Source organism: Saccoglossus kowalevskii, chromosome 22 (assembly GCF_978046115.1).
Source record: "Saccoglossus kowalevskii chromosome 22, keSacKowa6.1, whole genome shotgun sequence".
Lineage (NCBI taxonomy): Eukaryota > Metazoa > Hemichordata > Enteropneusta > Harrimaniidae > Saccoglossus > Saccoglossus kowalevskii.
Genome location: NC_140662.1, coordinates 1,490,733 through 1,508,234, shown reverse-complemented (window position 1 = coordinate 1,508,234; position 17,502 = coordinate 1,490,733). Strand labels below are relative to the sequence as shown.

Sequence of the window (17,502 nt, the reverse complement as noted above, 5' to 3'; positions counted from 1 at the left end):
ATAAGCGAAAAATTGGAAAAAAACGTTGATGACTAATAATAAATTCGAGATCGTGAATTTTTGCGGTCCAATGCACAATTTAATGAAATTGTTTTTTAGAATCATTGGCAAGCTGTGTTTGTTCTGTTTAATTGGGTGTGTAGTCAATTCATAATGGTTTGTACCTAGGTGTTCATGACTTTAATAAAACTAAATTGAAATGCGCTTAAAGACGACATCAACCTCTTTAACAGTGACTCGTTGTGCGGTACCGTTGTGACGTTTTACCGAATAGCCGCAATGTGTCCACCCTTAACCGTAATGAGTTATGCGGTTACCGATGACGTCATCCACTTACTATCAATGTATTGTTATAGATGACACATATTAGTATAAAATATTAGTGAGGACTGCCATGCACGTACATACCCGTGACACATTAAAGAATATAGGGGTCATTTAGAAACTAAAATAGAAATTGCAACAATATGCCGGTGTGGTTATGATGTAGACTGCGTGTTATGTGCAGACTCTATGCAAAGCTTGGCAGAGGAGACAACGCTACGGACGTATTTAGACGATTCGATACTTGCATTTAGTGAAAACTAATCATGGATTTACGCAGTGGTTATTATGATATGGACAAGTTAGGCAATGACATGGGCAAGTTAGGCAAGGAGACAAATCAACTAGAAACTATGGGTAACGAAGAAGACAAAAACGCGACATCAACTCAAGACCGAACAATTAACTCCTGGGTCGGCATTGCACTAGCTTTTCTGTATGGTGTATGCAGTGCTGTTGGTGCTATGTTTATTATATGGGCACAAAATGGAGGAGCCTCTCAATTCCAGATTGCGTTTATTACGCAATTAGTTGTCACTATAGTCGCTGTCATAGCGATTATCATTAAGAAAATTTCCATTTCCTCCGACAATTTTTGTGATACTTTCTTGATATTGGGTAATGGGATGATACGAGCGTTAGCAGAGATTGCAATTTACTACGCCTTGCCAAGAGCGCCTCTAGGAAACATCATGGTCATCGTTTACGGAGGCATCCCAATAATAACTTCGATTTTTTCATGGCTGTGTCTTAAAGAAAAATGCCGCTGCACTGATATTATTGCGTTTTTCCTCGTTGTTCTCGGCGTACTAATGATTGCAAGACCGGACTTTTTTCTTCAGCCGCGAAATCCTGAATTAGCACGCGAGGAAGACATCGCTTACATCTGCGCCGCCATTGGTTCAATTGGATTAGCCACATCGCTATTGATTACCCGCTCCATTGGGGAGTCTGTACATCCGATTACTACTATGTTTTACTATGGAATCATATCAGCTCTGTTGAATGCTATTATACTTGTATTTATCACGACTTCACAGGATTGGGACTTGCCTAGTTTTGCATGGTGGTCCTTGTTAGGTGCTTGTATCTTCGTAACTCTTTCTGACTGGAGTCTATTCAGTGCACTACAGCTGGAAACTGCAACAACAGTAGTTCTTATAGGTGAAGTTCAAATTTGCATCACTTATATATTGGATCTTTTCGTTTTGAATAATGTACTAGATGTGTTGGACTTCGTTGGAGCGGCTCTCGTTCTTGCTGCATCGCTCATCGTAGCTATCGCATCGTGTTGGTCAAATAAAACCAAAAAAGAAGACAATGAACTTCAACAACTTGTAATCAAAGATGCCAAACAAAAATAAAAATTGTCATCAGGTGTCTATTCATGTCATACAATATTGTGTCTGCTTACAGTATCGTGTCTGTTTACAGTATTGTGTCTGATTACAGTATCGTGTCTGATTATAGTATTGTGTCTGATTACAGTATCGTGTCTGTTCACAGTACTGTGTCTGATTACAGTATCGTGTCTGTTTACAGTATTGCGTCTGATTACAACATCGTGTATGTTTACAGTATTGTGTCTGATTACAGTATCGTGTCTGGTTACAGTATTGTCTGATTACAGTATCGTGTCTGATTACATTATTGTGTCTGATTACTGTATCGTGTCTGATTACAGTATCGTGTCTGCTTACAGTATCGTGCCTGCTTACAGTATCGTGTCTATTTACAGTATCATGTCTGTTTATAGTTCGTGTCCAACAGTATCGTGTCTGCTTACAGTATCGTGTCTATTTACAGTATCATGTCTGTTTATAGTTCGTGTCCAACAGTATCGTGCCTGCTTACAGTATCGTGTCTATTTACAGTATCATGTCTGTTTATAGTTCGTGTCCAACAGTATCGTGTCTGCTTACAGTATCGTGTCTATTTACAACTCTTAACAAATTGAATGGTTGCCATTGTTTATTTTAAGAAAGAATGCTAACACTTGTAGAGATGACACAGGTATCTCAGTAAAATACCTGAGTAGCATCAATTGCCTACGTACAGAATTGACAGAAGTATGGGGTTCTGACGCACGGTGCTGTAATCGGCGACAAGAAAAAATAGCATGCAACAATGACAGCCTTCGAAAATCACCGTGACTATAATTCTGAAAAAATCACAATTTGTGCAAGTCACGATTTCTGTCGAGCGTGAATTTATCATTTATCTATTATTTGTGATTGGTTCCATAGCTATGTATAATATACAAAACAAAATATTAATTGTAGAAAATTAGTAAAATATTTCATTTTAAATTTGTAGAATCACTACTTATTTGAAATCTGGAGGAAAATGAACTTTTCTTCGGCTTACAGTGTTTCCATGGAAACTGTTGGTTATGAAGTGAATTGAGAGTAGTTCGAAACATTCTGCTTTTAATTCACACAGTTTAGGAACGAATTCTATTGTCCACACATTTTTTATATCCTCTCAAAATGACGGTAAAACGCAATTTTAACTGAAATGAAACATATAAGCATAATATAAGCAGGAAACACGCAATGCATTATTGTAAATATTATATAAGGTGATGTCACTATTGTAACACATTTTCCCCGAATGAAACAGAGATTCCCCAAAATCACTAATGGGGTGTAGATTTATGACAACTTTTAAGAAATACTACATATTAACATTTTATAATTAGGTAATGTCTGGTTAGCAAGTTTATTCATTTACTAAAAAATAGAATTAACGTAACCATGGAACGTCGAGGCGTGTGAACTGCGGAAATCGAGTTACACTAGTATTGGTTCACGCGCAGTTGAGCGCAATTCATAATGACGACACGCGCCATTTGATTTCCATTTCTGATCAAAATGAGTCGAAACACTCTTTAAAATTGAAATATTTCCAGTCCGTTGCCAGAAATTGGTTGGATTATCAATGAACAACATTCTAATTATGTTTTATCATCAATGAGCTGTTTTCGTTTTTTTCACAATTTGTCGAATAACAAACAAAATGACGCCCATTAACCGGAAGTGTTCTAACCGGAAGTGCCCTATTTTCAAATGGATACTCTTATATATTGTACACATGTTATCTATAGAGCTCGAGCTCGCATTAAAGTTATATTTCGTGACTGGAGGGAGATTTGGAGAACTTGTGTAACCATAGGAAAAACACGTATGCCTTTCCAAAAGATATTATAAAGTTATTTTTTTTGTCAATAACTTGCATGTTTTGGGCGTATTTTCTTATGTTTATAAGTATATAGTTTGTATAATGTATTGTAACAGTGAAAGGCCTGGTATGAGCGTGATATCTGGTAATCACGTGGTCTCGCCCCTGGCTTGCTATCACGTATTGCCTCACTGCCATATAACTATATGCTTCATAGAAATGTATTGGATTTGGCAACCCGACCACAGCGACGAAGTGTTGGTTAGTAATAAATGCTTCACTATTTGTGATGAACCTCTTGTGTGCATTCTTTGGGTCGATTCACTCAGTGTCTCTACAGTGTAAGTGTAGCCTGCATGCGAGTATAAGTTGACACTTTTCGACGAGTTCCTTTCGTAACAATAAATTGTTTCAAATTACCCTGGTGTATAATTACCCTGGTAGTGTCACGTCAGAGTAGAATTGGGTTCATTAGACAAAAGTTCAACTCTTATCCTTTGACTCAATACCAGTGAAGGCTGTATACTATCTGATGAGGGTAGGCAATGATGTAACCGTGTTCTGAATTGAATTGGTAATTAAAACAATTCAGAGGCGATTTGGGGGTGGTGGGTGGTAGGTGAATGATAACATATTTATTGAGCCAAATTGAGCATTGTACGTAAAGCCTTAAATCCAATATATCAAATCAAATCCACTTTAAATCGTGAATATACCGGTATATAGTTATATAGAAACACATCAGAGGCGGTGGCACGAAATTCTGTCGGCTTGGGGCGAGATCTGCTCACCAAACTTGCACCAAAGGCGCGACCTTACTAGGGAGTCCGGGGCATTCTTCCCTTAAATATTTTGAAATCTAGACCCTCTGAAACCATATTTCATGCATTTTGGGGGGTATATTTTGCATTTTCGAGGGGGAGATCGCCCCCTGTGCCCCCCTCCCTGTGCCGCCGCAACTGCACATGGGATATGTTGGACCATTTGTTAGATATATTCTCATTTGGACAGAACCAGAAGACTATTCTAATTATATGGAAATCAAAGTTAAATCCACGTCAGGCTGTCTGTAAAAGTTTTTAAAAATATATAGATTTAAATCCACGTCGGACCATGAAATGTTTTTAAAAATACGTTCTATCCGATTTAAATATATCGTCGGATTGTTTTTTCTATTATCCGGGACAATGTATCTGTGGTTGAATAAAAGATTGGTATACAAAGTAATTGTGCACGGGTAGATTACTATATGGTAAGTAACGTAATACACGTATGTGTAATATTACTGCATTGTCGTGTTATTGATATCAAACTACAGGTACACTATCACAATGGTTGTTAGCAACGACATGTACGACAAAAGTGGACATATTCCCATTTATGTTTGCTTCCCTCAACGGCATAGCTGCCAAACACTTTTGAAAATCATTTCAAGTCCACTAAAATGCGATTCCGTGACAATAAAACCACATCAAGTCAATATATACACTGACACTGAGGTGCGACGATTATGTTATGATTATGGTGTCTATATTTTTAACTTATTTTCCTTAAGTTTTACATAATTCAAAATCATATATGTAAATATACTCAAGAATATAACGCGAAACAGAATATACCGAATGTGCACATGTCTGTGCAATGTAACAAACATTAGCCCAATTCAACTGTGATACATTAGTAGTGCAGCCCAGTGATATGTAACATAGTAGTTATCATCTGCCGTAATGGTTACATGTTAGCATCTGTCGTAATGGTTACATTTTAGCATCTGTCGTAATGGTTACATGTTAGCATCTGCCGTAATGGTTACATGTTATCATCTGTCGTAATGGTTACATATCAGCATCTATCGTAATGGTTACATGTTATCATCTGCCGTAATGGTTACATGTTAGCATCTGCCATAATGGTTACATGTTATCATCTGTCGTAATGGTTACATATCAGCATCTATCGTAATGGTTACATGTTATCAACTGTCGTAATGGTTACATGTTAGCATCTGCCGTAATGGTTACATGTTATCATCTGTCGTAATGGTTACATATCAGCATCTATCGTAATGGTTACATGTTGTCATCTGTCGTAATGGTTACATGTTAGCATCTGCCGTAATGGTTACATTTTATCATCTGCCGTAATGGTTACATGTTAGCATCTGTCGTAATGGTTACATGTTATAATCTGTCGTAATGGTTACATATCAGCATCTATCGTAATGGTTACACGTTATCATATGCCGTAATGGTTACATATCAGCATCTATCGTAATGGTTACACGTTATCATATACCGTAATGGTTACATGTTATCATCTGTCGTAATGGTTACACGTTATCATCTGCTGTAATGGTTACATATCAGCATCTATCGTAATGGTTACATGTTGTCATCTGTCGTAATGGTTACATGTTAGCATCTGCCGTAATGGTTACATTTTATCATCTGTCGTAATGGTTACATGTTAGCATCTGTCGTAATGGTTACATGTTATAATCTGTCGTAATGGTTACATGTTAGCATCTGTCGTAATGGTTACATGTTATCATCTGTCGTAATGGTTACATATCAGCATCTATCGTAATGGTTACACGTTATCATATGCCGTAATGGTTACATGTTATCATTTGTCGTAATGGTTACACGTTATCATCTGCTGTAATGGTTACATGTCTGCATCTGTCGTGGTTGTTACATGTTAGCATATTACGTATTGGTTACACTGTTAGGACCTATCATAATGGTAACACATTATCATCTGTCGTAATGATTACACGTTATCATCTGCCGTAATGGTTACATGTTATCTCTCGTAATGATTACACGTTATCATCTGCCGTAATGATTACATGTTATCATCTGCCGTAATGATTACATGTTATCTGCCGTAATGGTTACATGTTAGCATATTACGTATTTGTTACACTGTTAAGACCTGACATAGTGATTACACATTATCATCTGCCGTAGTGGTTACACGTTATCATCTGTCGTAATGATTACACGTTATCATCTGCCGTAATGATTACATGTTATCTGCCGTAATGGTTACATGTTATCTGCCGTAATGATTACATGTTATATGCCGTAATGGTTACATGTTAGCATATTACGTATTTGTTACACTGTTAGGACCTGTCATAGTGATTACACATTATCATCTGCCGTAGTGGTTACACGTTATCATCTGTCGTAATGATTACACGTTATCATCTGCCGTAATGATTACATGTTATCATCTGCCGTAATGATTACATGTTATCTGTCGTAACGGTTACATGTCATCTGCCGTAATGATTACATGTTATCTGCCGTAATGATTACATGTTATCTGCCGTAATGGTTACATGTTAGCATATTACGTATTTGTTACACTGTTAGGACCTGTCATAGTGATTACACATTATCATCTGCCGTAGTGGTTACACGTTATCATCTGTCGTAATGATTACACGTTATCATCTGCCGTAATGATTACATGTTATCATCTGCCGTAATGATTACATGTTATCTGCCGTAATGGTTACATGTCATCTGCCGTAATGATTACATGTTATCTGCCGTAATGATTACATGTTATCTGCCGTAATGGTTACATGTTAGCATATTACGTATTTGTTACACTGTTAGGACCTGTCATAGTGATTACACATTATCATCTGCCGTAGTGGTTAGTTGTAAGTATTTTTGTAATGTTACATGTTAATATCTGTCTATTCTATACCAGCTGATGGTATGTTACAGATACAATATAGATAAGTAATTGTTAACACTATTGTATTGGTACATGTTGATGATGTACTGGGTTACAATACAACATGAACTAAAATAAAATGAAAATCTCTAATGCTTAAAGGGGCACTTCCAGTCAAGTCTAATCTCACAACAAATTTACTTTCTGGATATGGATAATGGATAACAAAAGATAGATTAACTTTGTAAGCAACATAAACAAAAGTGCCCCATGGTTCTTTGGTGCAATCCCTGGGCTTGGGAGATTCCCCTTTAAGTTCGCCGTTTGTTTTGGTATGTAAAATACTAACCAGTATTATTGTTTTCATGTTTCGTACAACGAATACTACTAGTATACATTTATTTACGGCAAGAGAAAAATGAGAATTCATGATCTTGTCACTGTAGTTCCATTAGTAAATTTGTTCAAAACTTACTAAGAATCTCAAGGCCAGTTATTACAAATTACATTATAATGATGTATATGGGTATAGATTGTCGTTTCTTGTTTCAAAATCATCACATTTACTAACAATCACCATGGCGACAATAACTTTATAATTCGTAGTAATCATTGTGTTTGTACTCATAAATGTTACTGGGATCGCATCATCACATTATCAAATATAGAATATTAAATTATACATCTTTATTTCAATCTATATATATATATATCTGAAAATCCTGCACACAATGGACGTTTGTATGATCGTTGTAGAAATTGTTCTCATAACTTAAATTAAAATTGTAGATAGACAGTATAAGATTAGCTACATAATGAGCATTTAATCTAATGACTGATATCGTGTTCCAGATAGTTTAATGGACAACGTGTATGTGAAAACGCACCTTGTTTAAGCCCTAATTTCGAACCCAGGCTTTGTTGTTTCTTCCGTTAAACACAGTAAATCTTGGTCACTCACGTGATCGTATAAGCGTCCGAGGGCAATTTATGAGAACGAAGGCGTATAAAAGACTTTGCATAATTTATGAGAACGGATTTGAGTTGAAAAACAGACTGTAGAACAGAGCTAGAATGAAGCATTCTGATCGAGAAGCACTAGATGGGTTTTGAAGTTTAACAAATACTAGACATTATACAAACTACTTGAAGCTAATGATAATACCAAATTGATACGAACAACTTCTAATTTTATGAAAAAGAGAAATACTTTTGTTTGACATTAGACTATTGACAGCTAATCTTAGTTAAAGTATAAAAAACAACATTCTGTCTGGTTGAATTTCGTTTTTGTAAAAAAAATGTACTTCTGGTAAGAAAATATTCGATACAGCCATGTAACGTTGGCTATGTTCGGCTTCACTGACGACATTATTTTCAATGGACGGCTGTGGTGTTATTTCTAAATATTACAGTTCTAGCTGAAACGAAAACAAGTAAAACACTAGTCGTCATGGAAACACACTGCCTGTCACTATGTTATTTTCATCTCAAGTATGAGTTATGATTTATACTATTTGAACATTTGCCAAGTATGCATAGTCCTAACGTTAAGGTTGTTTAGTAAAGTACCTATATTGTAACGTCCACTTAAGATCATTTAGAGTCATAACTAACATATTTCAGACATTTAAACACTGTTATAAATACATTCGTATGCTCACGTGGCTGACAAATCATGTGATAAACCCAGTACAACTTTACATTACGAAGATAAACCCTAATACAACTTAGAATTGCGCAGTGAATTCAATACCTGATTACGGCGTCTACGTGACAAGAGACTGTCATGAGTTCCACTCTACTAATGCAATAAAACCCTATCGGCATTAAAATATTGGTACAGTGTACTAAGTCGTCGTCGACATTCGTGTCTGAAACAATAGGAACAGTTCTATTGTATAACATGGTTTAAGCGTACATACATGACCACTGTATGTAAAAGCTAATATAATTAAAAGCAATTGAAGTGTTCCTGCACACAATAGAACACACCGTATTCTGTCCCATACAGACGGGCAAACACTTCAATTCAGGCATGTTACATTGTTTACTCAGTCGCCAAACATTACATTGTTTGCATGAACAATCACAGTAAATACGCATACCATCGCTGTGTGCACAGATACGCAATCAACTAGTCCGTGAAATCACTTCTATTCCATATCTATGATTACAGAATACGTTCAAATTATTTTCATATAATTTCGTCAATGTTATTTAGTGTTTTCCGACCGATGCATTTTTCTTCTTGAAATCAAATAAATCCACGTCGCCTTTGGGAGCTCTCATTTCAGGAGGGTCATATCCACGCAGATAGCGACATTTTCTCACATCGTTCCATATTTCTTGAACTTCTTCCTGCGACAATTCACCTTTTCGGGGTTTATCTTTTTTCGTCGTGGCGTCCATGGCATTGACAGCTACAGACCTTCGTCTCTGGTGGTCCACGGAGCTAACATCTTTTTCCAGCGAAATAGAACTTGTGCGTCTTCGCCGCTCCGTAGCGGGTTCTATTTCTTCCGGAAGCGATTCAAGCCTGTATCCAGACATAGATTGGTCACTTTTCATTCTGTTAAGTTGTCGTGGTTTGTTTTTTCCTGCACCACCACCTTTACTGCCTTTGGAAGCCATGATGACGTCGTCTTGTTTGTAGTGTAACTGATCTGTAACTTCACTATAGCACAAAGGTCGTGTTGTATTTTCGGACAGATTTTGGTTACCCTGTAACGAAGGCACGTCTGATACACGAGAACCCTGATCCAAACAACGACTGGTAGTTGAGGGCAGGATCATCTGATCGTTGCTATAAGTGGTTTCACGTTCCCCGGATTTGTCATTGTCAGGAGTGTAATGCACTAAGGAACGTTCTCTCCATTCTCTGGCAAATCTTTCGGCTAACTCAAAGGGTCCGTCTTTACTCTTTCCATTGTAAGGTGTTTGCTCCGTTACACGTAGTTTCTCGTCAACGTATGGAGTTTCCTCTGTTACCGGCGTTACATGTATTCTTTCGTCAGCGATTAGGGTGTTAGTATTTCCCTGGTGATTACATTCAGTCAATTTATCTTTATCAATTTTAGTACCCCGTATCAGTTGTTCAAAACTTTCCGCGTTTCGTTTTTCCCGTTCTCTCTGTTTCTTGTCTAGGATATTTCTCTGTGACAGGAGTGATATTCGTTTTCGGTAATGAGCTGGTGGCGTTAAATTGGGAAGACTCACTCGTTTTTCACAATTTACCAGTCCTGGCATATTTATTTTCCCGTCGAGGTGCTTCATGTCAGAACTTAGCTTATACGACTGCTGGCTTGACCGTCGTTTTGGCCGATCTGAATTCATTGATGGAAACTCTTCCTTGCCTTTAAATGACGTAAGTTGATATTCTAGTATACACTGATCTCGCTTAATATTATCCGTTAATACGGCAATATTATCTAGTTGATATCGCAGTCTTGCTTCTAACACACGAAGATAAGAGTATGTTGAATTGCGGCTAGGGTAAATCACCTGCAACCTGTTATCTTCTCCGTTTGTTACTGAAACAAGTCTTTCTAAATTCATTTTAAATCTCCTGGCAAAGTAAAGTGTAGCGTGTAATGAAATGTACGTATTATCATACACAGAGTGGATGCTCAATCATGCCTGGGGCAAGCAATGCTGATACCATACACTGTCGCTTGTTTCTTTCTATTGCCTATTATGCTTGACAACAATGGTTGTGTTATTGTCACTATACTAAACGATGCACAATTTCGGGTCTTTATTCTTGTTTATTATAAACTGTTTTGTCATTTCTTGTTCAAACATGCATAGAATGGGTGCAGTAATTGTCGGTGTACAGGTGTCCGGAACCGTCCAGCCATGCAATCAGAACATACACACTTCGCTACGCGTGTGGGATCAACACACCGCAACAGAAACATTCAAAGGCTGTTAGTAACCCACACTCTTTACTGTCAGAAGCCGGTGTTATATCGGATTTATACAGAGGGTTGCACAATTTACTCAACGTTTAGTGGTACATATGACTTCGTTGAGGTTGTTGTTATTATATCAGTGTTATGGATTCCTCTCATATTTTGTCATTTAACGGCGCACTGCGGCGAGAGTCGACTGTTTCGGGATAGGTGGGCGTGGATACAACACGAGAAATATCTCAAATTTACTCGGATAGAGTAATCATTTTCCCCAAAAACAATAACTGTCCAATAACATCCAAAACGGGAAACGTGTTAGTGGTCATTTCACATGCACTTTAAAGGGCGGCAGTCGTCGCGCCACGCATGTGCGAGATATATGGATCTCGTATACATTAAAGATTATGGATTCCTGATGCACGTCATTTTATTTTTCAGATTGTATTGAAAATGGCTGACTGGCTGCCATTTTGTTTAAATGAATGCGCTTCTAGAGCCATATCTCAGATATGCTTTGACTGATTATGTTCAAATTTTATATATACGTTTTACATTAAGTTATAGATATTCAAAATGGCCGACTGGTGGCCATTTTGTTTTAATTAATGCTGTTCCAGAGCACTATTTTTCAATATGGACAAGTACTCATTTGACGATCATATACAAGATGTCAATCATTTTAATACTAAAAATTCATCATAATCAAGCATCATCTTCTGGATCCATACTATATTACTATAAGCAAAACTATATATTTTAGATTTGATAACTAACAGGGACTGTGCCATGCATGGCTTGTTTTCTCTTGAGTTGCATTTGGTGTCAGTGACAATGAACAACTCTGTCCGTGAAATGTTATGATTATGATTAAATAAATATATGATAATATGAAATACTCAGCACTAGCTTTATGCTTCTAATATGATGTAAAACCTGGTCTGATATACTGTACGCGTGTCAGGTAGACTCTGCTGTACTTTCAAATCACATTGCTCCAAAACTCTGCCTTGCTATTCAATAATGGTATTACAAGACAAGAGTGATTTGTATACAATTTCAAACATACTAATACTCACAACCTCAGATGTCACTTATTTACAGAAAGTGTGCTGAGTAACACGATAGGAACGTGCATGCTACTAGCTATTCACAGTATAAATTCAAGCAGGGCTTGTGGCACAAACAAATTTCTTTCATGTTTTTGTCTCATTATCAAAGATTTGAATAATGTTTACTGTTTCACTGATTTTTGCATAATGCAATACTGACAGATGGCGATCTCAGCTTCGATGTGCACTACTGATAAAGGTTTTGTGTACCAACTTAGTTATAGGTTTGCAAAGTGATGAGACCAATTGGAAATGGTTAGCGTAACACGTCCTTTTTCATAAAATACATCTGATAATTTATTGAACAATGATAATTAAAAGTACTGGTTCATAGATGATATAAAGTATTTTAATAGACCAGTATTGCCCTAGCAACTTGCAGTATTTGGGTGATATACTAAGGTGAACAAACATACAAACATATATTACAATAACTGTCTTATCTATTGTACATGGACAATGTAATAACAAAAGATATATATATATATATATATATATATATATATATATATATATATATATATATATATATATATATATATATATATATATATATATATATATATATATATATATATATATATATATATATATATATATATATATATATATATATATATATATATTCCATTTTTATATATTCCAAGAGTCTTCCCAAAAAATATTTCTAATATTTGAAAAACAAAAATGAATTAGTCACTGAACCATGTGCTTTCACACTTAAACAAGAGAAGACATGTTGGTGAATTAGCCTTGCACTCTTGGTGTTTTATTATTTGCAGTCTTAAAAACACCATTTTTTCACAAATAAAGAAAGGAAAAAGGAAAATTACATACCTCACATTATTATATTTTTAATGGGCTAGCCAAGTCTTCCACATACAAAAATACACATACACTACCGGGGGTATCTCTGTTTATTTTATTTTATAATATTTTCACTAAATTCATTAAAAACAAATTATTATTGTTGAACAGTATCTCGCTTCATTTCATTGGATTCTCACTGTCACTATGCACAGGCACAGGCAGGCTTAAACAAGTATTACATAGTAATTTAAAACACTCAATTACAGATATAATTAACTCATAAATTCACCAGTGTGCAAAGTTAAGGGGCAGGCCAGTAACAAAATAGGATACGGAGGACATGACATATTTGACAGTCACTTGAGCCGCTGTTACAACACACAAATTTTGCTTCTGGGAATTGAAAATGAACAAATGACCACAAAATACATTAAAATACACCCTCGCCCACATTCAAAGGTCCACCCAACTAAGATCGTGAGTGTCAATAACCTGTTGCCATATACAAATTACTTTGTTGGACACTATTTCATCTTCATATTTTACAATCCATATCCTTATATTTAAAGCAGGGGAGTTCTCACCTGTGCATGCGTCAGATGGCCATAGCGCGTCATTGTCTACAAACAAGCGCATTAACAGCTCCATTTTTTTTTCTCATTTTTTTTTTTTTTTTCTTTATTATTATTATTTTACTTATTTATTTCTGGAGATTTTGTTTTTTGTTTGTTTGTATGTGTATGTATGTATGTGTGTACGTATATATACATATATATATATATATATATAGCCTGCATAGAAATGTATATTGGTTAGGATTGGGCCACAGACTACCTCTGTGGTCCACACCAAGAAATTATTATTATTATTATTATTTATATAAGATTACTAGAATTGTTATTATTATTGGTGAAAAATAAATCATAATCATAATCATAATCAAGCGTCTACCCATGAGCCTTTGCGTTTTTAGCATGTGTTGTTATCGTTGCTTGGGACTCAATTCCCGCGCGTGCGCAGGTGACGACCCTCCCGCTTTAAATCTGTTTCTAGACATTTATTTTAGAAGCATACCAATACAACGACTGGATTTAATGTCACAATTCAAATTGAAATATTGCCAGCAATAATTAATAAATAAATGCTGTTGATTACAATCATACCATTGCATGCCATAATACAGGGTATCTAAACAACTAATTAATACATCTTCCACCCACCACAAAAAATGTATCCATAATTAAACAAAGAAAGAAACAAGAAAGCAACAATTATCAGGCTGCATCCTGAAAACAACGAGATAACACAATACAACCAGTCATTGCAAACATGAATTCTTCCACCCCTCCAAATACAAATACAGCATTAATGTTTCCTCCCAATACACCCAACAGCATTAATGGTTTCTCCCAATACACCCTACAGCATTAATGTTTCCTCCCAATACACCCTACAGCATTAATGTTTCCTCTCAATACACCCTACAGCATTAATGTTTCCTCCCAATACACCCAACAGCATTAATGGTTTCTCCCAATACACCCTACAGCATTAATGGTTTCTCCCAATACACCCTACAGCATTAATGGTTTCTCCCAATACACCCTACAGCATTAATGGTTTCTCCCAATACACCCTACAGCATTAATGTTTCCTACCAATACACACTACAGCATTAATGGTTTCTCCCAATACACCCTACAGCATTAATGTTTCCTCCCAATACACCCTACAGCATTAATGGTTTCTCCCAATACACCCTACAGCATTAATGTTTCCTACCAATACACACTACAGCATTAATGGTTTCTCCCAATACACCCTACAGCATTAATGGTTTCTCCCAATACACCCTACAGCATTAATGTTTCCTACCAATACACACTACAGCATTAATGGTTTCTCCCAATACACCCTACAGCATTAATGGTTTCTCCCAATACACCCTACAGCATTAATGGTTTCTCCCAATACACCCTACAGCATTAATGTTTCCTACCAATACACACTACAGCATTAATGGTTTCTCCCAATACACCCTACAGCATTAATGGTTCTTCCCAATACACCCTACTGCATTAATGTTTCCTACCAATACAACTTATTTTATTGGCTTTATATTTTGAAACCTTTCAACAGACGATATAGACTGAATTCCATTAATAATGCATTTCTGTGATTTGAATTGCGAGATACTCGAACGAAAAAGAGGTCCCCTCCCCTTACCAAATTTCTACATCCGCCAGTGATACCTGTTATGACTTCCAGTGCGGAATTGCAGTAAGATAGGGGGTTATGCTCGGTGTATAACCCGTGTGACGCTGTAGTAAGCCAACACAGTGAAATGACAGCAATGCTAGCAGACACTAAACAAACGAGTAGATATATAGTTTGATAAATAAATGTTAGGTTATAATACAATATATACAGATCACATAACAAACAAAATTAATTATGTTTATAACATATTAAAGTTTTGTTTAGAGAACTGATGTTAGGATTTAGTGACTGACTAATTTGAAATTAGTTCAAATATTTGTATGGTGATGTTTTCTAGTGAGTGCAGAATCCAATGGATCATCAGATAATTCGGAACTAGGACAATTCCAGGTGCAAAATTAAGACTATCTATTAGTGCAAGTTTAGTCAGCAAAGTCACCATTTATATTCAAATGAGTCTCTAATAACGCATATACTGCTAGACGTATTTCTATAATAGTCAATCCTCTGATAACTACAACTGCTAGAAGGAAAATATTGCACAATGTGCTGCAGTAGTAATAACCTGGTTTGTCTATTCATTGTTACATGATATACATATGACCAGTCTTGTTACTTGTGGCGTACCTTACTACGGTAATATATCCAATGCATGATTATCCTCAACTAAAAGTTATTAAACTAAAACATAAACATATTGAGAACAGTTCTGAAGTCATATTCATTTGTACTATTCACGAATAACTAATGGTGGCATAAATGCAAATTATTAAACTAAAACTATTGAGGGACACTTTTGAAGACACGGGACAATTTTGAAGTATTAACATGTTTAATCATGACCAGATATATTCTGCTGCCTTCAAGACCAGTGGACCCTGTGGCCAGTGGATAGAATATACTGTTGTCCACAGTCAATGGATAGATGTATATACAATGTTTAATTATACGTTATAGTCATCGATGTCAATGATGTCATTTTTATGGTCGCTTGACGGGGTTGTCTTTTGTGCCTATGGGAAAAAAAACAGTTCATTTAAGTCTAGAATCAATTATATAATATAACTAGATTTTAAGTTTTTGCAACAAAAAGATGTTGTAATACAGTATGGACGTGTGCCTTGAATATGTTTAAGGCAATGCGTGGTGGTCGAATATGCAGGCACATATGGTATGATTCGTACATAAACGAATGGGATTTGTGTGAATTACAATATTCACAGATGCAACTTTGCTTTAGATTGACAGCGTAAGCCATTTATGCAACGCATCGATGGCCATGGATATAATTGTTGGTAATATACTGTACTTGTTAAAAGAAGCACAATTTAAATAAAATGTAAAAAAACATTCTCTATATAAGGATGACATGTTTCGGTGCATATTATTTAAAAGCCAGTGTAAGTGTTTTTTTATCGCAACTCTCCATCCATGTAATTCTGTTTCAAATGAAATAATTACACACTATATTAGTCCAGCTTAATCTACACATGTGCATTAGTAATCGAAACATTCACCAACAAAAATATGGAAAACAATCCAATTTACTTTTTTTCCCTACTTTTATTTGCTTGTCAGTTTTTATTTTACTGTGTGTATTTTTATTCTCACTTTATTTGTATGTTTGTCTTTATTCACATCTGTATTGCATTTTAGTCAAAATCCTAATAGTGATACGAACGCAATAAAGATTATTATTATTATTATTATTATTATTATTATTATTATTATTATTATTATTATTATTATTATTATTATTATTATTATTATTATTATTATGTGAAATATACGTACCATATTAAACATTGTAGTGACAAACATTGATTTGTTGTCATCCTTTTGTGATGCTCGCAATTGTCTTCTTTTTTCTCTTTGTCGCCTCAATTCAATTCCACGGTCATGGTTTTCTTTGCGGGTTGCCAGTCTTTCTGATTCTATATTTTGCACTTGATCCCAAGCATATTTATAGTCATCGTCTTTCATAACCCGAATTGTTAATCCCTGTAAAACCTAAATGATGTCATACATACTTAAATGAGAGATAAGCAGTCGGGAAAGATTCTCAAATTTTTTTAATTATTTCAGTAAATAGATCGTTTAGAACAAATAAAATGACTTTGCTTACCTCTTTATTAGTTGCGAAGAAACACAAATATATGACAGAACCCTGGAAGAAAACATGATAGATATTTATACTGCAGTGAGCATAACAAACAACATGAGAGATATTTACACTGCAGTGAGCATAA

At 35.6% G+C, this 17,502-nt stretch overlaps 1 protein-coding gene across 1 annotated transcript; it reads left to right on the top strand.

Moving 5' to 3' along the window:
* Positions 1–590: 590 nt before the first annotated feature.
* LOC102803774 (solute carrier family 35 member G1-like) lies at positions 591–1,688 on the top strand. Its single transcript, XM_006821917.3, has one exon. The coding sequence runs from the start codon at positions 591–593 to the stop codon at positions 1,686–1,688; it is 1,098 nt and encodes a 365-aa protein (XP_006821980.2).
* Positions 1,689–17,502: the final 15,814 nt, after the last annotated feature.